This window comes from Canis lupus, chromosome 5, assembly GCF_011100685.1.
Source record: "Canis lupus familiaris isolate Mischka breed German Shepherd chromosome 5, alternate assembly UU_Cfam_GSD_1.0, whole genome shotgun sequence".
NCBI lineage: Eukaryota > Metazoa > Chordata > Mammalia > Carnivora > Canidae > Canis > Canis lupus.
Window position 1 is genome coordinate 8,134,760 of NC_049226.1, and position 25,299 is coordinate 8,160,058.

At 57.2% G+C, this 25,299-nt stretch overlaps 1 protein-coding gene and 1 long non-coding RNA gene across 5 annotated transcripts in view; one reads left to right on the forward strand and one right to left on the reverse strand.

Moving 5' to 3' along the window:
- Positions 1–21,555, forward strand: part of KIRREL3 (kirre like nephrin family adhesion molecule 3) — a 539,901-nt gene extending 518,346 nt beyond the window's left edge. The window contains exons 8-17 of one of the 4 annotated variants that reach the window (XM_038535673.1): positions 1,613–1,761; positions 2,958–3,085; positions 4,291–4,417; positions 8,165–8,265; positions 10,196–10,394; positions 11,923–11,958; positions 15,345–15,527; positions 17,337–17,446; positions 20,350–20,436; positions 21,051–21,555. In XM_038535673.1, the coding sequence (XP_038391601.1) occupies positions 1,613–1,761; positions 2,958–3,085; positions 4,291–4,417; positions 8,165–8,265; positions 10,196–10,394; positions 11,923–11,958; positions 15,345–15,527; positions 17,337–17,446; positions 20,350–20,436; positions 21,051–21,497 (1,567 nt within the window). In that variant the 3' untranslated portion in view covers positions 21,498–21,555. The remainder of the gene's footprint in view (positions 1–1,612; positions 1,762–2,957; positions 3,086–4,290; positions 4,418–8,164; positions 8,266–10,195; positions 10,395–11,922; positions 11,959–15,344; positions 15,528–17,336; positions 17,447–20,349; positions 20,437–21,050) is intronic. The other 3 variants (XM_038535675.1, XM_038535674.1, XM_038535676.1) reach the window with 3 other exon arrangements.
- LOC119875015 lies at positions 774–14,034 on the reverse strand. The gene is made up of 3 exons (XR_005359077.1): positions 13,675–14,034; positions 4,896–5,109; positions 774–918 (listed from the first exon to the last, which is right to left on the reverse strand). It is a non-coding gene; the product is annotated as an uncharacterized LOC119875015 (long non-coding RNA).
- Positions 21,556–25,299: the final 3,744 nt, after the last annotated feature.

Here is a 25,299-nt window from a genome sequence, read left to right on the forward strand (position 1 = left end):
CCCAGCCTCCCACCACCTGACCCCAGGGCGGAAGGAGCAGAGGCTGGACGCAGATCCCCAACCGTGTGTCTGGGACTGAATTCATCTGCCTCAGGCAGGGGCTACGCCTGACAGTTAAGTCTGGTCATTAAATTAAAGTTAGAAATTGAAATGATTCATGAATAACTCATAATGGTTTGTTGGGAAGCTCCTTAAGCTCTCAGGGAGCTATGGTTTGCTCTGTTGTTAAACTATAATTGTTATTATTAATCATGTTATTAATAATTATGTGATATTAACTCACGATAATAACTGCATGGTGCCAGCCCGGGCTCTCCATGTGATGCCAAGACTCGGCCGTCTCTCAGGGCTGGACGGTCCGGCCTGAGCGTGAAGCCCGGGGAGGGAAGGCAGGAGATGGTCCTCTGCGGTACCAGCGAAGGCTCCAGGAAGGAGAGGCAGGGGAGGCGAAGGCAGCGGCAGCAGGGAAGCTGCGGTTCCCCGGGTGTCATGGTCAAGGGGTGACACTAAGCACAAATGCCCCAAAATAGGCTTGGAATAGGAGGAGTCTGGTTGGAAGTTTCATAATTTAAAAAGCAAGTGTTGTCCACAATGGGGTTAAACAGGGGGAAGTTGTTAACTCTCTCCCTGGGGACCTGTAAGGAAAGGCCCCACCCCTGCACACATACGGGCGCACACGCACACACACGCACGCACACGCGTGTCCCTGGGGGCTCCAGCACTGCCTCATAGATAGCAGTGACCCAGTCACTGGTCCAGTGCAGTGACCCAAGGACCAAGACCCGGGCAAGCCCAGGGCCCTTCAGTCTCTCCCCTCTCGGGGTACCCATTGGTGGATGAGAGATGTCCGCACGGCCGTCTTCTGGCCTCTCTGACCAAACCGGGACTGATGAAGCTGAAGCCTCTGAGAAGTGAAGCCTGGATGGGCAGGAAAAAAGAGCAAAAAGAGCAAATGCCATCCCTGGGAGGCGAGAGAGGGCACCATGAAGGGACCCACCCTGGGGGCAGAAGTCAGGACAGGCCCAGTGAGAGGAAGGGCCATCGGGACCCCCTGGCTGAGACCCTCCCACAACTTCCCACCTTGTCTGAAGTTAGGTTTCTGTATACATGTGCGCGCCTATACGTGTGTGTGTGCGTGCACGTGGATATGCACGCATATGTGGGTGCATGCCGTTAGGCCTCGGTCGGCCTCCTTCTCTTCCAGCGTGGATCCCGATAGACAGGGCCCTCAGCAGAGCCCAGGGCAGGATGGCCAAGTGTCCAGGGACGACGATGCGTTAGTCATTTCCCAGCCAGTCAGATGGGCGGACCTTCCGAGTAGCCCACCCTCTCTCTCCAGGATCACCTGCTTGTCCAGTGCCACGAACTGCCTTGCCTGGTGGCCCACGGACCAAAGCTCACTGCCTCCAGCACTGACTGTTCCCCTAGTCCTGGAAGTTACCCTCTGTGGTGATGCACCCCCCCCCCGGCACTGAGGGACCCCTGGGGGGGCTGCCCTGTGCCACCCATGCCACAATGCCTCGCTTTCCTGTGGGATGGGGGTACCCAGCTCCCAGGCAGAAGCACCCTCTGGTCCACAGCCTCACGTGCGCGCGGGGGGTCTGTGTTACAGGTGGGCCAAGCGGGGCCAGATCATCAAGGAAGCATCTGGAGAGGTCTATCGCACCGCCGTGGACTACACGTACTTCTCGGAGCCTGTCTCCTGCGAGGTGACCAACGCCCTGGGCAGCACCAATATCAGCCGCACGGTGGATGTCTACTGTGAGTGCAGCCGTCGGGGCGCATCGCCCTGGGGTGTCTGTGCCATGCTCGGGGCACAAGACACCTGCTGGGCTATTGCACACAACAGGGCAATGCCTCACAAGCTCACAGTGCTGCCCGCTTCAAGACCAGCTCCTTCGTGGGGGGTCTCCGGCTTACCCCGACCCTGGTGTAACCCAGGGAGGCAGGAATTGTTATACCCATCCCTCAAATGAGGGGATGGAGGCCCAAGGTCACTCACTGAGTAAGTGGCAGAAAGAAAACGGAGGCCAGGTTCAAGTGATTCCAGAGCCCAGAATGCCCCGCAGCCTCCCAGTAGGGACCCGAGGACACCTCCCTCTGGCGGCCGGCAGGGACCACACCCCCTCCCCGGTGAACCAACCCATCACTGACCAGCCAGTTGGATACGTTCAAGCAATGAGCATCAGCTCATCTGCTGCGGGTTACATTTTTAGAAGCACTTTCTGCCTGAGCCCTCCCCACGCCCCCAGCGGCCTCAATAGAAAGTGCTGTGACTCCCCTTTTTGGGGGACTAATCTGGGCCTCCTGACCCTGGTTTTCACTTTCTTCTGCTCCTGGAGAGCAGCTAAGCAGCTGTCTGCACGCCCTCCTGTCACTCTGCCTGAAATTCCACCTTGGCACCCACTCTGGGGACCGAGCCTTGGTTGGCAGGTGCTCTGGTTACAGGCGCGGGGAGGGCGGAGAGGATGCTCACAGACACTTAGCAGATAACCCAGGGGCGTGGAGGCGAGGGGAGAGCATGGGGAGAGGCAGGGCTTCCTCCAGGCCTTATCTCAGAGCCCCCTGGAGGACTGGGGTGGGGGGGCTCGGGGAAGCCAGGGGCACAGGGTAACTCGACCCCAGGTCACAAAGCTGAAGCCTGGAGGAGGTGGGCCATTGACCTGAAGGCAGACACACTAAGATCCCAACACCCAGGATTTGAGGGGCAGGAGGGAGTCCTCTCTGCTGGGCTGGGGCAGGGGCTTCCTGGAACCAGGACATAGGTGTGGAAATGGGAGAGCCCTGGGGGCGGTCCCAGCAAAACTGGGGTCGGAGCCCTTTTGGCTAGGGCTACTGCTGCCCGTGGGCGGGCCGAGGGAGGCCAGGCTGGGGGCAGGGGTCTTTCCTTCTCCCCAACCCCTCTCCAAGAGCTCCCAGCCCACCAAGAGCCCTGTCTCCCCTTCCTGCTCTCACAGTTGGGCCCAGGATGACCACAGAGCCCCAATCCCTGCTCGTGGATCTGGGCTCCGATGCTGTCTTCAGCTGTGCCTGGACAGGCAACCCATCCCTGACCATCGTCTGGATGAAGCGGGGCTCGGGCGTGGTAAGTGCTCAACGCAGACCCCACAGGGGCTTCAGACCATGGGAGCGGCCTGCTGGGGCCCCCCTCACTCTTCAACTGGGGGCATTGGCCTCCAGGATAAGCTGAAGGGGGAAGGACCCCAGAAAGAGGAGAGGGAACCCCAGATACCCCCTCAGTCCTAAACACATTCAAGCATTGCAGTTTTGCCCTATCACAAACCGTATAAGAAGAACAGGTGGTCGGGGTGCCTGGGTGGCTCAGGGGGTGAGCCTCTGCCTTTGGCTCAGGGCGTGACCCCAGGGTCCCGGGATCAAGTCCCACATCAGGCCCCCCACAAGGAGCCTGCTTCTCCCTCTGCCTGGGTCTCTGCCTCTCTCTCTGAGTCTCTCATGAATAAATAAATAAAATCTTAAAAAAAAAAAAAGAAGAAGAAGAACAGGTGGTCACCTATATGCAGGGAGTAAAAAGTCTCTAGAAAGGCATTTCTACTTTCCCCAAATAGTCAAGTTATCCTTCCAATTTCGAGTTAAGCTCCGTGGCCTTCCTGTGTTCCTCTTTTAAAATATATGTGTTTTTTAGTGTGTGTAAGTTTAGCAGACATCCTTCCCCTCAGGAGGATGAGCAAGACCCTCGAGGAGGGAGGTCAAGGCAGGACAGACCTCTGTGTGGCCTACTATGTGCCAGACATGACACCACCCTATGAGCGGGACCGCCCCATCGTAGAAATAAGGCAAGAGCATCAGAGCAGATCAGTATCGGCCCAGGGCCACACAGGTAGTCACCGCCAAAGTCGGGTTTCGAACTCAGGGCTAGCTAATGCCAAAGTCTTTGGATCACCCCAAACTCTGTCCCAAAAAGATCCTGAAAATGACTCAGAAAAGACAGATGCAGGCGGTCTCCAACAAGTTCAGTGGGGCCAGCCTGGTTCAGGCTGGTGGGCAGCCCTGCCTGCGTGAGACAGGCTCCGGGCCCCAGCCAGGGGGAACCCGCCTCCTTCCACACACCCCTCTCCCCCGGGGCCCGGGCCCTTAGGGCTGCCAGCTGGTGTGTAGCTGCAGACCCCCCCCAACAGCTCACTGGGCACACGGCCTCCGACCCCAGCCCTGGTCCTTACTGACGTGCTGAAGCCCGCGTCACTTAGCGCAGGCCTGCCTCTCAGCCCTCCCGGTTCTGGGAGACAGAGCCCAGCTCTGCTCTCCGTGTCTGATCCTCTGCAATTCTCGCAGGTGCTGAGCAACGAAAAGACCCTGACCCTCAAAACCGTCCGCCAGGAAGATGCTGGGAAGTACGTGTGCCGAGCCGTGGTGCCCCGGGTGGGAGCCGGGGAGCGAGAGGTGACCCTGACAGTCAATGGTAAGCCCCCTACTCATGCGGAGAGGCTGGGAGGGAGCAGAGTGGGCCCGAGGCACCTCGGTCCTGGGTCTGGCCTCAAAGGGACTGTCCATGGTCCTGGGCCTTGCTTCCACCTCCCACCTGGGTCCATCCAGTAGTTCTGTCCACCTCTTGGAGTCTGTGTCAAAGCCCAGCTCTGAGGTGAGGAAGGACCTCGCTACTTGGGTCACCCTCCTCCTTCTCTGCTAAAGGGCTCCAGTTTTGAGAGTTCCCAAGAGGAAAGGGTCAGAGGATCCCTAGGCAGCCAACTATCCCTTATCTACCCTCTGACCTTGACTGTAGGCCTGGAGGGAATTTAAGGGAGTATCTCTGGGACTCCTGGTTGGCCCCGTCCCATTGTGTGACAGCTGCTCAGTCAGAGAGACCTGTCACAATTTCCACAAGACCAAGCATTCAGGGGGGGTCCTTTTGAGGGCAGAGAACGTGTCTTATCACCTACCATAAAACCATTACAGCAGGAATGATCTCTCCAAGAGCACAGATGACGGTCAGATGAGTCCTTTAGGGGACAGAGTGTCAGATGGGCCCGGATGATGGCATGTAGACGGTCTCGGAGAAGCTGGGTCAGACCCCAAGAAGGCTGGGGCACCAGGATGGAAATCTGATGTCCCTGCCATGCTACGACGCACTCGGGCCGTGCTGGGCAAACAGAGCTGCTGGTTGGAAAGAGCGAGAAAAGCTCAGGCCAAGTCCCTCTGGTCTTTCCAAACATCCTCACTCCCCTGGATTTTGGGGTTCCCTCTTCTGGGGCCCTGGTCCCACCGAGTCGGCCTCTGGTCAAAACCCCCAGGCTCTGAGCCCCAGCAGGACCCGAGCCCCAGACTCACATTTGTAAGGCCCTGGGTGCTGGCCCCAGATCAGGGCCCTGAGGGAGGTTGCTGAGCTGTGTTCTAGAAATCTGCCCTCCTGGCTTCATCTGGACCCGGGAAGCTGCCCACAGGCAGCCTCGTCTCTTCTCCCCCTTTGCTAGGGAACTAAAGCCAGCTTGGTGCCTCCTTGGCAGCCCCCCTCTGGCTTCCCCATCAGCCAGCCCCCCTCCACCTATTTCTTTTCCTCTCCTCCCCCAGAGTCTGGCAGCCCCAGAGGGAGGGTGAGTGTACTCGGACTCCGGGGGCACCTGCAGGCCACCTGTCCTGGGCAGACTCCCCTCCTGAGTCAGGAGTCTTGTGCTTTCCCCCTTGTGTCCCCAGGACGCCACCAATAAATTGGCACTGCAAGGCTAAAAATAACATCATCTGATCGTGCCTCCGTATATCCATGGCAACGCAGGCTGCAGCCTTTTCCTGCTGCTCTGGTGTCTGACACTGGGCCCAGGCGCCAGGCCCTGGTGAGAGCGGTGGCCTCCCCGCTGTCTGCTCTGGGGGCGGGGCTGGGGACCCCCAGACTCACGCGTGGTCTCCAGGGGCCCCCAAGCCTGAAGCTTTTAAAGGAACATCCTCATTTTAGGGGAAAACAAGGCAGACAAAGGAGGTACTGACATTCCATTGTCACTTTAGACGTTCAGGCATTTCCCAGCAGGGATTTAACGTGGTCTCTCCAGGAGGGAATGCAGACCTCAGAAGGACAGTTCTCCTGGAAGGGACACCCCAGCCTGGGCCCTGGCGGCCACGCAGGGTTGGATCTGCACCCCCTTCCTCAAGGATGGTGTTTAAATCCCCCTCCTCTGCCTCTAATCCTCCGGGCACAGGCTCCCCTAGGGCACAAGGAAGAGAAACGCCCGAAGCGTTTCTCTTGGAGTGAAGCAAGGAGCCGGTGTGTGTGTTTCTGCTGAACTGGGGTCATCTCGCCCTGATGCAGGGGGATGGATTAATGCCGAGGAGCAAGAGCTAGCAAGAAGAGGAATTTTCTAGAGAACACGTGGAGGGAAGATCTATGGGAAGGGGCCTGGACTGGGCTGACAGGACCGGACATTATGAAAGGATCCACAATGAGATGGGCCTCTCCCCACAACACACCCCAGCTGGTGGGCGACAGCGGCCCCTTGCCTTTTGGGGAGTAAACTGGCACAGGTCCTCATCGCTGGTTTGGCTCCGACCCGTGGTCTGCAGGAAGGGGGAGATGAACCATACTACCCTGTGCTTTGGCCAGCTCCACCTTTATTCTGATTTGGCTTTTCTTCTAAGATGCCCTTAAATGCTTATGCATTTGTCCAATCACCCGAGAAGCCCCCCAGAGAATCCCTAGCTCCTGGGAAGTGAGGGGGGAAAGGGAAGGGTGTGCCGGTATCATCCCTTTCAGCTGGCAGCAAAACAAAGTGCCCTCCGAGTGCCTAAAACATCAAGCCCTCCTGCCTTTGGGCCAAACGCTTCTTGGACCAAGAATATGTGAGAGAGAGACTCGCTGGGCCCACGCTGGGCGCCGCCTCGGGTGGAAGCCCTTACCTGAAGGGTCCCCCCATCAGCCGCACCAGCTCCGAGCTGTCAGCCGTCCTAAATGCAACTGACAGTCACCTGAAAGTCTCCCAGTACGCCCCACCCACCCTTGGCAGAGAGCTACTCATAGAAATGCAAATCTGTTTTAATTAAGGTGGCTAATAAACAGCAATTATGTTTGCAGCAATTTTTGTTTTGTTCCCCCGCATAATTTTGCCTCTCCTCCCCATCCCTTGCTCCAGCTTTTTCTCCTGTGTTTTCCCTCCTCCCGCCCAAGACCCTCAGGGATTGGGAGGGGCCTCGAAGGTCTCCATCTCCACACCCCTTGCTTCAGGCACCCAGTCCAGCCAGGAAGTTGGCTGAGCCAACAGCTGAGTCCACCTCTCCTCCCTCCTCCTCTCTGTGCCAGGTGGGCATTGCGTGGGAAGGACCTAGGTTAGATGAAAGGGAGAACCGGACGGGAAGCACTCTTCTGGACTTTGGGGGGCTTCTGGATGTCAGGCTCCCTGTAGCTCTCTAGGCTGTGGGACAAGGTGGATGAGACAGGTGCTCCTGGAGAACATCCATAACCATGTTTTTCTCTCGCTTCCCCATCTCTCTCTCTCTCTCTCTCTCACACACACACACACACACACACACACACCCTGGATGGGATCATGGTCAGGTGCAGGACAGCTTTGCAGCTATGGTCACGACACCTGGACCGTCTGGGTACAATGTGGAGGCAGGCAAGTCCGTGACCTGCGGGATCTCCTAAGACATGTGCGATGAAGGCTGTGTCCATGCCCAGTGCACCCCCCTACCCTGGGTGACCCCCTCCCTGGGTGGAGAAGCAGCAGCGTTAGGGCCCCTCCTCCCCGGTTCGTTAGGCAAGCGCGCCCTCTCCTGGACACGGGGGAGACTGGCTCGAATGGGACTCCGCCGGAGGCCGAGGGGATACTAGTTAGAGAGGTAACATTGCTTAGGTCCCTCCGTCTCCCACACTTCCCTTACTCCCTTTTTAGGTTTCCCACCTGCTTCATAAAGCTTTCCCCCATCCACCCGGCTGAATTATTCTCTCTCCTCCGAAGTCCGTTAGCACTTCCTCTGTCCTGCTCCCCGGTCCCGACACTCACATTTTATGATGGTTATTTATGTCCCCTGGGCTTTCTGACTCGCCATCCCTTGAGAGGTTTATGACTGAACATTTAATTTATCTCTGAGTCCCCTGCCTTGCACGTTACCTTGCACATACCGGCCTCCAGTAAATGTTTGCGGAACCACTGCCTTGATGGAGAGGTTCCAGCCCGGGGCCCGCCTTTCCTGAATCCCTGATGTGATGCTATCTCCCCAACAGGACCCCCCATTATCTCCAGCACCCAGACCCAGCACGCCCTCCACGGGGAGAAGGGCCAGATCAAGTGCTTCATCCGGAGCACGCCGCCCCCCGACCGAATCGTGAGTGCTTTGGGGCCGGGAGGGGAGGCCGGGGGCACCGCCAGCACAGCCCGCAGCTTGGGACCAAGCCCAAGCTCACTTCTGAGCTTCCTGTCCTCCGGGGGCAAAGCTGTAGGAAAGGCATCGTGAAGACGATGTGCTCCCGGGGTTGGTCTGTAAATGTCTTAACTCTGCTCTGCTGTCCAGCTGTGCCCCCAACATAATGCTTCCGGCCAGATTCTGCGGCCTAGGAGCAGAGGGCCACACAGGCGAGGGGAGCAGAAAGGAATGACAAGTGATTGCTTCCCTTTCCCGGGGTCAAGGCCAGTGTTTGGCAAAATCTTAAACAGAGTGTGTGGTGTGTGGTCGGCAATCCCCTCTGTTTGCCCCCCAGAGTCATCGTCCTCTATTGGCCCTCACAGCCCTAATGCCCATGGAGAGCCCTGCCCCACTTACCAAGGTTCTCCCCTCACCCCCACCCCACCAAAAGTATTCTGTTTGCCCTCCCTTCTGCAAAAGTCATCCCCGAGGTGCCCTAAGGCAACCTGAAGAGTTCTGGCCCAGCCAGGAATTTGCATTTGTAAAAGCCAGAGTCTGCACCCAAGTCCATCTGAAACCAGGGGAAACCCAGGCACAGAAACAGAGAAGGGTGAGCACTTCTAGCATTAGCAGGAGTCAGATGCTAGTTTTAGTAGTTCCTGATGCCTAGAAGGGTTCTGATAGAAGACTTCCCCGGGGTCAACTCCGCAGAGCCTTTGCGGTGGTGCCAGGGAGGGCGTAGGGAGCGCACACTGAGCAACAGGGGCCTGTGCATGCCGGGGCCTGGGCCGCTGAAGCTGTAAATGCTATGGCTATTGTCCTGTAAACTCCGATACTGTTAGGGCATTACTCGTGTTACACACTTTCTCAGGCATTCGGCTCACTCACAGTCTGAAAAAAATCCAAATACCAACTGCAAGAAGTCATATAGAGAACTAATACCTATGCCTCCTCTCCCGTTCCCTTTGCCCTTTAATTTTTTTTTAAGTTATACCTGTAACCCATGCCCATCGCAGAAGAATCCACTGCCTCTTGAGCATATGCACACCATCCTTCTCTTCATAGAGATCCATGCTTGGCCAGCGGTTCTCAACCCAGAAGACTTTCGCCCCCAGGGGACACTTGGCATTGTCTGGAGATGGTTTAGGTTATCACAACTGGAGGGCTGCCACCAGCATTGAGGGGTGGGGCCAGGGATGCTGCTAAACGTCCTACGATGCACGGGACAGCCCCCCTCCCCCGCCGCAGTCCCCCCACCAGGAATGATCCAGTCTAGAATGTCCCCAGTGCCAAGTCTGAGAAAGCACCGGCGCCTCACCCGTGACCTCCAAGCATTTACCTGCGCTGATTGCCGCATTCTCACAAACACTGCGAGCCAGGGCGTATGTGCCAGGGGCTTACACACTGAGAATTGTGAAACGGCTCCGAGAAAAATTAAGCTGCCAGCTAAGACAGGTTAAGATGGTCACAGATACAAGTCTTGGAACATATCTTTGTCCAAATGAGCAGCGTAACAAAACTAGGCTCAGTGACTCCACCTGCCAGGGCAGCAAAAGGCCAGCCAAGGGAAGGGCTCCGATCGCTGGCACGGAGTTCCCTGTTCGCCCGGAAAATGTCCCAGGGCAGAGCCACATGAGGCCTCCCGTCGATGGAAATGCCCTCTGGGGTGGCCCCACCTCCTTCGTGTGTGCGTACATGGGTATGAGTGTGTGCGTGTGTGTGTTGGTGCGGTGTGTGTACGCGTGTAGTGACGTGTGTTTGTGTGTACTGTGTTCACACACATGTGCAGTGTGGTATGTTATGTGTGCATGTGCCGTGTGCACACATGCCCGGGTGTGAGCCCGGCGGCACCGGCCCTGGAACGGCAGCCCTGGTGGGAGGGTCTGCTCCTAACTCTGCACATCTCGGACAGGCCTGGTCCTGGAAGGAGAATGTGCTGGAGTCGGGGACGTCGGGGCGCTACACGGTGGAGACGGTCAGCACCGAAGAGGGGGTCATCTCCACCCTGAGCATCAGCAACATCGTGCGGGCCGACTTCCAGACCATCTACAACTGCACCGCTTGGAACAGTTTTGGCTCCGACACGGAGATCATCCGGCTCAAGGAGCAAGGTGGGGGCCGCCAGGGCCACCAGGGGATGAGGGGACCAGCAGGGCCCCTCCCCACCCAGGGCAGGGCCCCAGGCAAGGTCTTCCAGGCTCCTGAGCCTACAGAGCCCAGCTGAGGTTAAAGGCAGTGTGAGCCTGGGGACAAGTCACGGCGCTCTTCCTGACGTGCTATGCAGCCTTGGTCGGGTCACCGAAAGTGGCCCTCTTGGGTCCAGGTCCCCCGAGGTGAAGGCCTTAGCCCACACCAGGAAAGGAGAGAGAGAGAAACATGCTAGGGTAGTGGTTCTCCAGGGCAGCGTTTCAGGAAAAGGTGACCACAGAACAAGGCAAGCTGAGTGCCATGATGAACCTTCCAGAAGCTTCTAAGGGCCCTGGATTCTGGGCACTGGGCATTTCCCTAGTGTCCTTAAGGATGTGTGCACAGCCCATTGAGGGGTGTCCCTGCAGGGATACACCAGGACAGATATGTTGGGGAACGTGGCCCAGCCCATTAAGACCACAGGCCAATCAGGTTACCTGAAAGTCCCCCAGCCGGTGCTCATGCCAAGCTAAGGGGTAACGCTTGAGCTGCCCCCAACCCTGGCGCATGGGGAGGTCAGGTTCAGATCACGGGCAGTTCCTCCGGGAGCACAGAGGACATATGGAGCATTGTGCTCTGCAGGGGGGCTCCAGCCAGAGGGCAGCGCTGGGCAGGAGGGCTCAGAGCTGCTGGGCGGGTGAGAGGGAGGAGGAGGAGGGAGGAAGGCCCATCCCCGCCGAGACCCCAGGTACAGAAGGCCCAGCTCCTGCTCAGAGAGTTGCTGAGGTCTGAAGGTCTCATGTGGACCACGCGATGGGGCCCTCCGAGGGGCCCACAGCAGGGTGGTTTCAAGAAGCTTGGCAGACAGCCAGCAGCACAGTGGTCCTGAAATGGGCTCCAGATCTTGCCCCTTTACCAGGGGGTTCAGTCTACGGCAGACAGGACGGCCCTGGCAGTGTCCTTCCCCTCTAAGATGAAGGCTCACCCACCGACTGTCAGGGCCTGGCAAGAGATTCTGGGCCAAGCAGGTGGTCTCGGCTGGACCCCTGGGTCCTCAGTGCTACCCTGTGGATCCATGTCTCCCTACACGTCTTCACTAATAGGTGCTGCTTTGCATAATGCTTTGCACATAATTTGCATACTATCATCCACACATCATCCTAAACCCTCCCAGCACCCCCTCCCCGTTGCTGTCCTCCATGTCTTCCCCCCTCAAGTACCCCACCCCCATGCCCTCCCTTTAGTGTTCTCACCCCAACCTCCCCAGACAACCCGCACCCCGTCCCAAGCCCTCACTTCTCTCTCTGGTCCCCGCCCCTCTGGGGTCTCTTCTAAGTCAGCCCGAAAGAACGCCAAGTTCAGATCAGCTAGCCTGGGTCCGTTGGGCGGTCCCGGAAACATGAGAGAGGAGGGAGCCCCTCGTCCCGATCCCCACCAGGTGGCCGGCCCCAGGCCCACCCCACCCTGGCCGGCCAGGCCCTGGCTGTGGACGCTTGCTTTATTTCCAAACAGGTTCGGAAATGAAGTCGGGAGCCGGGCTGGAAGCAGGTACGGAAGGAGACATGAGAACTCCCCCGGGCTGGGAGGAAGGGACCTCTGGGCTAGTGGGGGAGGGACCCTGAAAGGGGTAGGGAGGCCGCTGGAGGCCACTAACTTCTCTGTCCTCCCCCCACCTCCAGGCTTTAGTGCAGCCAGAGCAGAGAGAGGGCTTCCTGGCCAGCGGGGGGCTAGAGACCCCAGAGACCTGTCTCCTCTGCAGCCCCTGAGCTCCTTGCTCCTCCCCCTCTGCTCCTCCCTCATCCCTTCTCTTCGAATCCCCGGGCTCCTCCCCTCTGGGGTCAGCTTGCCCCTAGCCTGGCCTCCCTCTGGTTCCAGGCTCTCCCAGACTCTCCCTCCCGCTTCTCAACATCATCACCAGCTTGGCCATGCTTCCCAGGACGCCAGGGCGCCCAGCCCCTGGGCCTGCATCATCCATGCCAATCCATGCTTTCCACTCTCCTGCCTCCTCCCCCGCCTCCTGCTGCTCCCCACTGAGTCGTCATCCAGCCCCCCCGTCCCCCCCATGGGGCTGAGGCTACTGGGCAGGGCCTCCCTCCCCAGGCACCCGGCAGCTAGGTGGTCTCCAGGCTCCTAGGGTTGACTTGACCCCACAGGAGACAATCGCCTCCACTCTCTAAGCAGAAACCCAGAAGGAGAATCAGGACATTGCAAGCCAGACTCCATGGGGCCGACAAGAGCCATGAAGAAGATTGGGGTTGGTGGGGAGGGGTTCCTCTACCACAGTGACCCTGCAGGAGCTAGGGCCCGCCAGTTCCTCCATCAAGCCCCTTGTGGGGTCCACAGCCCCGTTCCTGGGCAGACATGCACCTTGAGAGCAGCAGTCCGCCCCGAGAGCTCGTAGAGGCTGTGCACGGCGTTATCAGCTCCTGCTCTATCCTCCCTCAGAGCCCCTCCTGGCGCCGGAGGTGGTGTCGCCCTCCTATCTCCATGTCACCTGTCTTCACACTCATCCTCAGCTCCCTGACACCTTCCTTCGTGGCTGATACTCCTTGTGCCCAGGTCCCCTCCTTGGAAGGAGGGGAGGCCGGGCAGGTGGCAGCCCCTTCCTCCAGCCCCTCTCCAGGCAACCGCCAAGAGGGTCAGGCCGAACGGCGGCCTCGGCCAGGCCTCAGGTAGCCAGGCAAGGAGGAAAGACACACAGGCGGGCTGCAGAGGGACCGCCACCCCAGGGGTCCCCCTGCCCCCAGCAGACCCTCTCTCTCTGCGCCTGGCCCGCCCCCTCAGAGACAGTTCCCCAGAGAGGACGGTGCCCTGCCGGCAGTTAACTGAAGGAAATGTGGCCTCCCGAGAAGCCAGGGTCAGAAGTCACCTTAGGTACTGCTGCCTGGCCCTCTAGTTTGGCGGGAGGGACATCGAGGCCTGGAGCGCTTATGGAACCTTCCATGGTCATCCTTTGGCTTTGAGCTCAGCTGAGACGAGACTCGGGTTTTTCCAAGGAGACTTAGGAAGAATCAAGGAGGAACTGAATCGAACCCAAATGAATAAAGTTCAAAAGTACGGAACCAATGAGTTTCCAAAGCTGTTGAAACCTAAAGACAGAAATCACCTATTTACCAAAGCAAGCTCACAGGTCTGACTGAGGTCTACTGAGGTCAGGTCCCCTTTCTCACTCCTGACTGTGGAGACCAACCCGGACACACCCATGTTGAATCCTGGAGTGTTGTCGCACCCGCCTTCTCCTGTCCCCTCCCCTGCCATTCTTACCGCGGTCTCGGTTTCGGCCACAACAGCAGCAGGTGATGAATGCACTGCTGTGCACATCCTGGGGTGGAAAGAAAGTAATGGCACAAAAAAACAAAGTAGTGGCACAACCACCAACACTGCAGGCCCCAGGCACCTGCTCCTCCCGGAAGGGGAAAACCATGCCACCTCCCAGCTACATCTCCAGGGGCCAGGGCTTGAGGGTTTCTTCCTCTCTTCCTCCTTTTAAAGCAAACAACAGCAATGAGAGACTAACCCTGAGCCCAAGGCAAATCCCCCAACGCCCTGCAGTCGTCCACACTGACAATACAGGGCAGGTTAGGGGGCAGGGAGCTCTAGAATGAATTTTCTTCTTCCTGAAGGTTCTGACCTGCCCGCTACACTTCTACCCAGACAGAACCAGGAGCAAATCCTTGACTAGGGCTGGTGCCAGGCTCAGTTCCAAGGCTTTCTCGTGCATTCACTCATCTGAACCCTGTCCCAACCCCCTGAGGTGGGCACTATAATTATCCCGCTTTAGAGATAAGAGACGTGAAGTAAGTTGCTCAGAAAACGTGCTGGAGTCCGTGCTGTCCGGAGCATGTGAACTTCGGAGGATGCTGTGTGATGCAGCAGACGGAGCTGGGAAGCAAACGGAGGCCTGGATTGGCCCTGGCCTTCTGCAGCTGCGTGTCCTTGACCTAGTCATGCGACCTCTCTGGACCTCACTGTTTCCATCTATAAACAGGAGACTCTGACTCAGCAGACCATAAGGTGTCCCTACCCCTAAATTTTCTTTCTTTCTTTTTTTAAGATCTTATTTATTTATTCATGAGATAAACAGAGTGAGAGAGGCAGAGACACAGGCAGAGGGAGAAGCAGGTTCCCTGTGGGAAGCCCTGATGTGGGACCTCAGGATCACACCCATGCAGGGAGCGAGGACTTGCCTAGCTAGAGTTCTGGGCCTCTCTCAGGGAGGGCTACCAGGATCCCCTGAGGTCTTGCTCCGGAGGGGAAGGAGCAAGACTAGGGGGTGAAGGGCCCAAGGAAGGGAGCATTTCTCCCTAGAGAGCTGGAGGGAGCTGTGATCCCGACCACCCGCCCCGCACCAGCCCACCTGCGCATCTAAGACTTGGGCCACTGGCAGCAACGACCCTGATGCCCAGCAGGCCGGTGAGGAGAAGCTGCCTCGGCCTGAGAACTCTCTAGAAGCTGGTTGTCCATGTCCATCCTCTGTACCTGGGAACAGGGAGAGGAGGAGAGCTCAAGCCAGGCAAAGGAGGGAAGTGACTGTAGTAAAATCCAGGGCTTTCTACAGTCCAGCCACCGCATGATGCAAATTCCTGGTTTAGTACAGAAGGGAGTCACGCGGCACCCCCGCGCTGCTTCTCATCTCCGGTGGCCCTCCCTGGCCCTCCCCACCCCGTGTGCGCTTGCCTCCGTCTCCACCCACCACTGCTCCCTCTTCCCCACTTCCTCCCACCCCCTCCTCCATCCTGAGCCCCGCTGGAGCTGACCCCTGTTGGACTCCACCTGGGGGAGTCCCACCCCGAGGCACCCCCCAGGAGGGCCTGAGTGCAGTGCTCTGGCCCCAGCCTGGCAGGGGCCGCACCCAGGGAACCTGGGTAAAGGCCCTGATGGGGAGAGTCGGGGTCCCCGGTTTCTCATGGGCGGTGCCTGCTTCTCTCCCGCAGAGTCTGTGCCGATGGCCGTCATCATCGGGGTGGCCGTAGGAGCCGGCGTGGCCTTCCTCGTCCTTATGGCAACCATTGTGGCCTTCTGCTGTGCCCGCTCCCAGAGAAGTACGGGAGGGAGACCCGGGATCTCAGGGAGGGGGACAGAGAAAAAAACCAGGCTTAGACTGCCCCGGAGAGCAAGTAAGCAGGGGGCAATGAGCAGGGGCCCTAACAGTGCCGTGAGCTGCTGGGGTAGGGATGGGGACTTGGCATCGCCTACGGGCAGAGCTCTGCGTGGTGTCTGGCCCCTAGCGGGCACTCAGCCCACGTGGAACTGGACTAAACTGAGCTCCATCTGACGAGGCCCCAGCCAGCACTTTGGATGGAACTCCTCGGGCTGGATGGAACCGGAGAGAAATCTGAGAGGGGGTTGGGGGGAGAGGGGGTTTGGTCCCTGCCCTCCAGTTTCTACCAGTCTAACCAGAAGAGTAGGTCACCCACACACAGCGGGGACAAAACATTCAAGGAATCCCTTTCTGAAGACTTGAAGAAGTCTTGAGTCACTAGCATTGAAGTTCTGGCGCTGTGCACTCCTGAAGGGTCGCGTGTGCCCGGGTTCCATCCTGGGCACAGCTCTGACGTTACGTGTGAAAGACAGACGCGCGGGGTGCCTGAGCGGAGGCAAACACCGGGCACCGCCTTCTGGCCGGACCTTTCCTTACCGTGTGAGCCTGGCAGGCCACAGCTACTCCCGGCCTCAGTTTCCCTGTGTGTGATAGTAAGGGATTGCATGATGGGACTTTTAGGACTCCGCTGGTTCTAACGTTCCATGATCTTTTTTTTTTCTTTTTTAAAGATTTTATTTATTCATGAGAGACACACAGAGAGAGAGAGAGAGAGAGAGGCAGAGACACAGGCAGAGGGAGAAGCAGGCTCCCTGTGGGGAGTCTGATGTGGGACTCGATCCCGGGACTCCAGGATCACGCCCTGGGCCGAAGGCAGAGGCTCAGGCAGAGGCTCAACCGCCAAGCCACCCAGACGACCCACATTCAATGATCCTAAGGCACAAAATGAATAGTCAGAGGAGGCCTACTCCCTCCACCACTTCGATGTATCAGAAGAAATCTGGGTGTCCCCACTAGGTTTTCCCCTTTCCAGCCTCAGCTCTCCCCAGTGACGTGGCCTTGGAAGCTCCCCCACCACCCTCTCAATGGAAATTATAAGGGAGCATGTTTTAGCGAGAATTGTTCTTTTTTTACCATTTTGTGGCAGAGAGATAGAGCCAGAGAGCACAAGTGAAGGGAATGACAGAGGGAGAGGGAGAAGCAGACTCCCCACTGAGCAGGGAGCCTGACCCCAGGACCCTGGGATCATGAACCGAGCCAAAGGCAGATGCTTAACCGACTGAGCCACCCAAGTGCCCCACAAGCAAGAGTTTTCTAACAGAGTTTCCTAACTCTAAATTGGCTGCCTCCCCCAGAAGTCATAAAGTCACCACCACGGAAGCATTGACACAGGAGCTAGACCACCATGTGTCAGGGCTGCGAGGGTTGACCATGGGACCTTGGGCAGGGGCGGGTTGACCATGGGACCTTGAGGCCCTTTCTAACAGTAAGATTTGTGATTCTCTGAATGGAGAGACAAGAGCAGGCCTGGTAGAGCAGGCCAAGGAAGACTTCTAGAAGGAGGATAAAAAGGACGTAGCTCTGTAAGGGAGATGGATGGATGAGGATGGCCCCTCAAGCCAGGGCGGCAGCAGTGAAAGGCTGAGGTAGATGTAACCCGGCCAGTAGAGAAAGTGAGATGAAGCCCCAGCAGCCCACAGCACATCCAGACAGGTGTTCTACTGGTGGGATGGGGGTGGGGGGTGGGGGCAGAAGCTACTGAGTTCAGGGGCTGGAGGGTAAACCCGGGGGGCGGCCAGGGCGGTGGGGGCTTCACATCTCAGGCCCTGACACCCAAGAATGAGGACTGAACCTGTCATCTACACTTTTCCTATTTTATGTCCAGATCTCAAAGGGGTTGTGTCAGCCAAGAATGACATCCGAGTGGAGATCGTCCACAAGGAGCCAGCCTCTGGTCGAGAGGCTGAGGAACACCCCACCATCAAGCAGCTGATGGTGAGAGTGCCACGTCTTCTCCCCACCCCTCCCCGACCTGTGTGCCCCGAAAGTCCTGGTTCTGGAGGCCTCTGGGTGGCCCGGATGCTCCCAAGAAGCAGGGCCTTGGTCAGAATGTGCTCTCCCCCATAATCGGTCAGGCGCCCACTCTGAGCCCACAAAGAGTCACTGTCTGTGTCTCACATCACACGTGGTGTTCGGGGGGACTCAGCCCGTCTAAGATGTGGCCCCAGCTTTCAAAGAACCCGACTGTTCAGAAGAGAGACAAGCCAGATGCATAAGGTGCCGTAATACGTTGTTACTTAATACAGAGCTCTGTGCACACGTATTACAGCTAGTCGGTGCGCCCTGCCCCTCCCCCAAGCCCACCCCACCCCTAAAAGTCTGCAAGACACATTGGTTCCTCTTCAGGACCCGGAGTGCTTACCAGAAGCAAGCTCATAACTTCTGCAGCAAACCCAAGCCTGCCCCTCCTTTTCCTGATTACTGTTACTAGCCCGTAATCCACCCAGCGTACAAGCGGGAGCCTGGAAAGCCGCGCTAGAAAACTCTAGTGTGTGCTGTGTCCTGGCGAAAATACCCTGGAGTCCCGGCAGCAAGCACGGGGGTGAAGAGCATGTGCCTCAGTCTCCTCACCCGCGAAGTGGGGCTGAAAGCCATAGCACACGGGGCCCTGGCCACGGCTCAGTGAGCAAACCCATAAGGGCTGCAGCCCGCGGGACACAGTAAGTGCTCAAGAAATGTCAGCCGCTGTATTGCTCTGAAATCACCTCCTTATTATTATTATTTTTTTAACCACCCTCCAGAGACCCACAAGAAGGGTCCTTCTAGAACACAGATTGGATCCTGTGACTGTCCTCCTTAAAATCCCTCAGCGGCTCCCCGTGTCTACTAAAGTCCAACCACCAGGCATGTCATCAGGCCTGGCTTGATGCCGCTGGCTTCTCCAGCTCGGTCTTCCTACCGAATGCACCCGGCCCTCCAGACACCCCCCCAAAAAAATCTCTGATACCTCTGAGGCTTCACACAGGCCGTTACCTCTGCCTGTTGATTTTGCCCGTTAAATTTCACATTCTCCTCTGAGACTCAGCTCAAATGACACTTTCTCACTGTCCGTGCTTGTCCCCACTGCTGCTGGCAGAGCTACGCGCTTCCTGCTCGCCTCACACACTTTGCATGCGCCTCTTTTTTAGTGCATTGCTTGGATTACATGTCCGCTCCCCAGTTATCTCAGAGTTCCACCAGGGCACGTTCCCAAATCTGTGCGTGTCTGTTCCCCCAAGGCCAAACGCAGTGCCTGACACGGTCGAGCAATTAATCTTACAAGGGTGGAAGCCAGAACCTAGATCCAAGAAGAAATGGATGTCTCTGTAGATAAACTTCATCGAGGCCGGTGTGGAAGTATCCTGGCCTGTCCTTCCTCCCAAAGAGGACCTTGAATCCCCTCCCATTGGGACATTCTGACTGCCCCCAGACTGTCTCCACACCCTCCAGTCCAAACCCTGGAGAATGAGTGGGAGTCACTCAGTAGTCAGTGAAGAGGGGTGTATGGTTGGGTGGAGGGAGGGTGACCCTTGTAGAGGGACCTGCTGAGAGCTCCCACCACTAAGTCTCCCTCCCCCCACCCCACACCCCCCACCCCGGCCCCTGTACGGCCCAACATTGATGAGAAGCAGGCTTAGAAGTTCAATCTGCTAGGAAAGCACTCCAATCCAGGCAGAACCAGAGCATTTACCAGAAAATGAAAAAAAAAAAAAAAGCAGCATTGGTGAGGGTGAAACAGAATGGAAGCCCTCTGGCTGATTCCATGAGGCTCCAGAGACAGACCAAGAAAGTGAGTCACAAGGGAGAAGAAACATCCCGGCTCAGAGAGCGGATGGGAGCCCGTCCCAGCCATGTCAGGTGCAGAAGTGACACCCGGGAAGCATCTGCGTGCGGCTATTCAGATTCATGTGCCCACTGTGTGCCAAGCATGCTTTATTTTCCACCTTCCAACTAACTGTCTTAATTTTCAGTGATTTAGAGCTATGCCGCTTCATTCATCCAGCCAACATAACATTTGTGACGGCTCTGCCGTCTCTCAGGCACTGTGCTAGGCATGACAAATCAAAACAGGTACATGTAAAAAAAACAAAAACAACAACAACAAAAAAAAACAGGTACATGTGATTCTACCCCAAAAGCATTTTGGTCAATGACCACGATATACAAGGGGCTGTGCCAGGTGTGCTGGGGACCCAGAGAGAAGCTAGAAGTGATCCTGGCCCTGAGGCCCTTTGGCCTCTGGTAAGAAGGTAACTTTTAGTACACCTAAGTCAAGGCTGTAAGTAACAGCGTGGCCCACGTTGCCAGCATCTCACAGGCTGTCATGCACTGTGATTCTCTCCTGAGACCTTCATTGAGCCTGGCACTGGGTGATGAGCTGCCTGCTAGGAACCCGGCCTATGCCCAGTGGTTCTGTAATTATTTATCTACAGATCTAGCTCCCTGTGGTGTACACTATATCTTAGTGCACTTCAATGTGCGTACGCCTGACCTGAAATTCAGTAAATGCTCAATGAATTTGAATTGAATCATCCAAGTGAGATCTCTGGAGGTGATGCACGAGCCCAGGGGAAGAAAGTGTGGTCTTAGCAAACTTCCCCTTCTCCACCCACCCCCTCCGCTCCTCCTGTCTCTCCCAGTCTCTCAGGACGGGGGTCCAGGAACAGCGATGAAGACATGGGGAATCTCCTCCTGCCTCCTTTACCTGCCTTCCATGGGCCGGGCAGTGAGAGGAGGCGGCGAAGGGGAGGCACAGATGGGAGCCTTCTTTTGAGTTCATTCCTCGATCTTTCCCGTGGGGGAAGTGGATGCTTAGCCCACCTCCGGTCCACTGAGCAGCCGTTTTTGGGGGGTTGTAGATGGACCGGGGTGAATTCCAGCAAGATTCAGTACTGAAGCAGCTAGAGGTTCTCAAAGAAGAGGAGAAGGAGTTCCAGAACCTGAAGGTAAGAGCAGCCCCAGGTTCTAAATCACAGCTGGGAAATCCTGCCCCACCCCTAGACCCAAGCAAACAATAACGCAAACAGGGAGGCCAGAGGTCACCTTGGGGACAGGTGTCTGTTCTCTCGCCAAGGTGGGCTGCCCGCCTGCCCGATGAGGCCAGAGAGTTAAGGCTGAGGTCCCCCGCTTCTCCTCTCCCACAGTTTCCCCACAAACAAGAGTTGTTGGGGTTATTTTTTTTTAAGATTTTATTTATTCATTCGTGAGAGACACAGAGAGAAAGGCAGAGACACAGGCAGAGGGAGGAGCAGGCTTCCTGCAGGGAGCCTGATGCGGGAGTCGATCCCAGGACCTGGGGATCACGACCCAAAGGCAGATGCTCAACCACTGAGCCACCCAGGCGTCCCCCAAATAAGAGTTTTTAAATTAAGTATCCATGTCCGGGACCGAAAGAGAGAACACTTGGAGGGTGGTTCTCAGCTGGCTCTGCAGCGCCCCGACCCCAGGACATGGGACATGCAGCACCCCCACCGACCCCATGCTCCCCATCCCCACCCCTGCATCCCTGGTCGCCCGCGGCCAGTGACCAGTGACTCTGCCCTCGCCTCGGCCCCCCCAGGACCCCACCAACGGCTACTACAGCGTCAACACCTTCAAGGAGCACCACTCGACGCCCACCATCTCGCTGAGCAGCTGCCAGCCGGACCTGCGGCCCGCGGGGGGCAAGCAGCGGGTGCCCACGGGCATGTCCTTCACCAACATCTACAGCACCCTGAGCGGCCAGGGCCGCCTCTACGACTACGGGCAGAGGTTCGTGCTGGGCATGGGCAGCTCGTCCATCGAGCTGTGCGAGCGCGAGTTCCAGAGGGGCTCCCTCAGCGACAGCAGCTCCTTCCTGGACACGCAGTGCGACAGCAGCGTGAGCAGCAGCGGCAAGCAGGACGGCTACGTGCAGTTCGACAAGGCCAGCAAGGCCTCGGCCTCCTCGTCCCACCACTCCCAGTCCTCTTCCCAGAACTCCGACCCCAGCCGGCCCCTGCAGCGGCGGATGCAGACTCACGTCTGAGGACTCCCACGCCGGGGCTGGGGCGGGGAAGGGGTGCAGGGGCTGCAGGGGTGCAGGGGATGCAGGGGGTGCAGGGGATGCAGGGGTGCAGGGGGTGCAGGGATGCAGGGGTGCAGGGGTGCAGGGGGTGCAGGGGGTCCGGGCCACCTTCCGGCTCTGCAGAGACCGTGGACACCTTGTGGACGACCCCCTGACCCCCGAAGTGGCCTCAGCAGCCGCGCTGCTCCGAAGCCCCATCAAGCACAAACCCGGGCCCGGCCGCAGGGAGCCGGAGGCGGCGGGTGGGGACGCCGTGGGAGGCTGCAGCTCGGAGCCCTGTGCCCTGCGCTCCTGCCGACCTGCTGGGCCCAGCCCTTTCCCGGAGGCCCCTCCCGCCGGCGCTCGAGGCAGCTATCACTCTGCTTTAATCCAACTGCCAACCACTCTCCGGCCTCCCCATGAGCCCCACCCCTTGCTGCCCCACTGCCCTACCCTTGTGCCTGTGCTCCTCCACCACCCTGGGGAGAAGGGGGGTGAAGCACTTCCTGGCACTGAGCTGCCCCCCACCTTGCACACCCCCACCCCAGGGTCCTGGCGCCCCCTGCTGCGCAGAGCCCAAACCCTGGATGCTGAGAAGCCAGCAATGGCCCTGGAGCATCTCTCCCACCACACTGGCCATGAGCCCACCCCCAATTTGTTCGGTGTTTTGTGTCCATACTCTTGCGGTTCTGTCCTTGGACTTGAGGCCTTTGAGCTCTGAGGTGGGACTGGCCCAGTCCAAGACTGGTGTCCTGGGAGGGCGAGGGAGGGGCAGGAGGGAACATGGGAACCCTTGGGGAACCTCACCCAACATTCCTCCCCTTGCCAGGCTGTGTGATTCAGAGTCTCCCCACCCTCCCCTGCTTCGTGTACTGCCCTCCTCTCCTACAGCACAATCGGAATTAATATAAGAAGTGTGAGAGCTTCTCTGGCCAGGGTTCTTCAAATAGTCATTGCAGAGAGTGTTTCCTGGGTCATGTAGGGTTTGACTAGATGTCAGGTCTTAAAGTGATGAGACTTGCCTCCTCAGCTGATGAATCTCCAGGGGCCTAGATCCACGCAAGGAACAATGGGCCTGCCTTCAGTAAGACTTGACCGGCAAGAGAGAAAGTGTATCTACACATCACCCCGCCTACTCACCACCTGAAAATAAATGTTAGGGCCGTTACTCCAACATATCCGTTCTGTTCTTTTGTTCCTGCAGAGCCACAGGAAGGAGCCAAGAATTCAGACTATGCTCTGGAAACATGAGGTTCTTTGCTGTTCTCTGATTGAATTTTCCTAGATTAAGGACAGCAGGTGATGGCTCTGGCTGTGGTGGCAAGAGCACCTGCAGGCAGGCTCCTCTCCCTGCGCGGACGGGCTCAACCCAGAGGGTGGGCAAAAGCAGGACCCATGCCAAATACAGCTCAGAGGCAATGTGGTCATGCTGGGCTTTGGAGGGATCATCCCAGGCCTTTCTCTCAGCAATGTTCTGCAAGGGAAGCTCCCCCTGTTACGGGTTCAGGGCAGGAGGCTGTCTTCAAAGAGCCTATGCCACTGAATACCCTAACACTCTGAGCCTCAAATAATGTAAGAATGACCTTGTTTGAATGGAAGACTCTAGGTAGTGATGGAAGACCAGAGAGGATAGATAGGGGCCAGTTAGAGTGCTGGCTGAGGAGTGGGATCCAAATGAAACTTTGGAAAGCCCGAAGTGTCCCTAAGGTTGGAAGTTCCTCTTAGGTTAGAGTCCTTCTTGTCCAACCTTCCCCAGTAATCCTTAGCCATCATATGAACCCGTACCTCAAAAGTCTGTGCTTCTTTTCATATACTGATTCGAGAGAGATAAAGAGAGAGAGGCAGAGACACAGGCAGAAGGCAGGCCCCATGTAAGGAGCCCGACATGGGATTTGATCCCGGGACTCCAGGATCACGCCCTGGGCCGAAGGCAGGCACCAAACCACTGAGCCACCCAGGGATCCCCCAACCACAGATTCTGTACGTAACCTTCACGACGCCTCCACCCAGAGGAATGTCCTGCTTCTACCATATTTCCTAGTACTTCAAAATTCCCCGGTTACCTCAATAATTTTCTTTACAGCCCCCATGCACAAAAGAGTAGAAACTGTTAAGAAATTTAAGTGTACATCCCAGTCCACTTCCTGCTCCTAGTACCATTCAGGCTGCACGTGGATGCCAGGATATTGGCTCCTGCGCACACTAGTTTAATCTTGATAAGGCTGCTTCGTTCCAGTACATGTTTTGCCTTTGCCAACAAGGAACAAGGATCTAAGACCAGATGCAAGGTACTATAGTGTATAGGAAGAGGATGACTCAAGATTAGTCTCTTGATTCCTCCCAGCCTTCCCTACCTTGGAGGTGGGTGGCACAGCTACCTCCTAACCTTCGCCACACCTCCATTGCCCCCTGGCCCAGCCCCACACACGTACACAGTTCTCATTATAGGATGAAGGTGCCCATTCTTTTCTGGAATCTCGGATTATGACGCCATCACCAGAAGAACAAGTGAGAAATCTGTTCTTCCATGGAACAGAAGGAGCTCTATCTCCCTGTCAGGTGGAGATAATCTGGGTAAGAATACGGACAGGTGTGGCAGCAAGCAGAGATTTGACCCAACCCCTGGAGCTCTGTCCACTGCCCGAATACAGGAAAGAATCCCTGAAGAGCTAGGAGGTCACAGTTAAGGCCTTGGCGGAAGAGAAGATGGCTGGGAAGGGGGACTTGTTAACACCTGGAGGGGCCTTGAGAAGGAGGCTAGGCCGCACTCTGTGCCCCCCTCGGTTGTCCCCAACCCTATTTCCTTCTCTCGGAAGGGTGGGAGGCACGAAAAAGCTGGTAAAGGGAGGGGTTAGGAAAAGTTTTGAGGCAGAGGGAAGCCCTGACGTCTCCTGTAGGCTCTTTCATATTAGCTGAAACGAGCGCCTTACGTGTATAGTCTTATTTAACCTTCACAAAGGATCACCACCTTACAGACCAGGGAATGCAGCTTCAAGAAGCCAAAAGACTTGCCCAAGGTCACGGGGCTGACAAGTGGCGAACGTGACATTGATACACACACAGTTTCCCCTATAAAATGTTTCCGTCCAAAGCACAAGCTCAAGGCCACTGCCATCCTAGAACATGATGAAAACGGCCGGAGGTGAAGGCCACCTGCTACTCCCTACTCGGGGACAGGCTAAGCAAGGAGGGAGCAGAGCTCCGTGAGGAAGGCGGAAGGCGGGTGGGACTGGCATCCTCCACCTCGAGTCCCCAGGCGACCTGGAAAGACTGCACTCCTGGGAAACAAAGCCATTCTGTGCAGCCAGCCCCCCACCGCCTCCCCCACCAAGACCAGTATCCAGTTTTTTGATAGCTTTCAAATTCGTTATTGGCTCCAAGTCCCTGGACGGGAGCCTGGTTTCTGATTCTCAGGCTCACTATCAGTCTGGAAAGCCGGGGTCATTTCCAGGACCCCCTCAGCTTTCACGGAACAGGAAGCGCTCTCACTTCATGAGCAAGAATGCCACAGCGAATCCGGTTCTGGGGAAGCTGATTGACGCAAGTGCTCCAGAGGAACAGGCCTCCAACTCCAAGCAGGCCTTTGAGCTTCCAGAGTGGAGAGGAGGGCGGGGAGGGGGGTGGATAGAAAACAAACAGGAGGCCGTAGTCCCTGGGGGGCTTCTCAGAAGGGGAGCAAAGGAGCCACCGGGAATTCTGCTTCTCACCACCTGCGGGACAGACAGGTGGGCCTTGGCGCCAGGCATGTGCCACTACAGAATCTAAACCAAAACCCCAGCCGGCA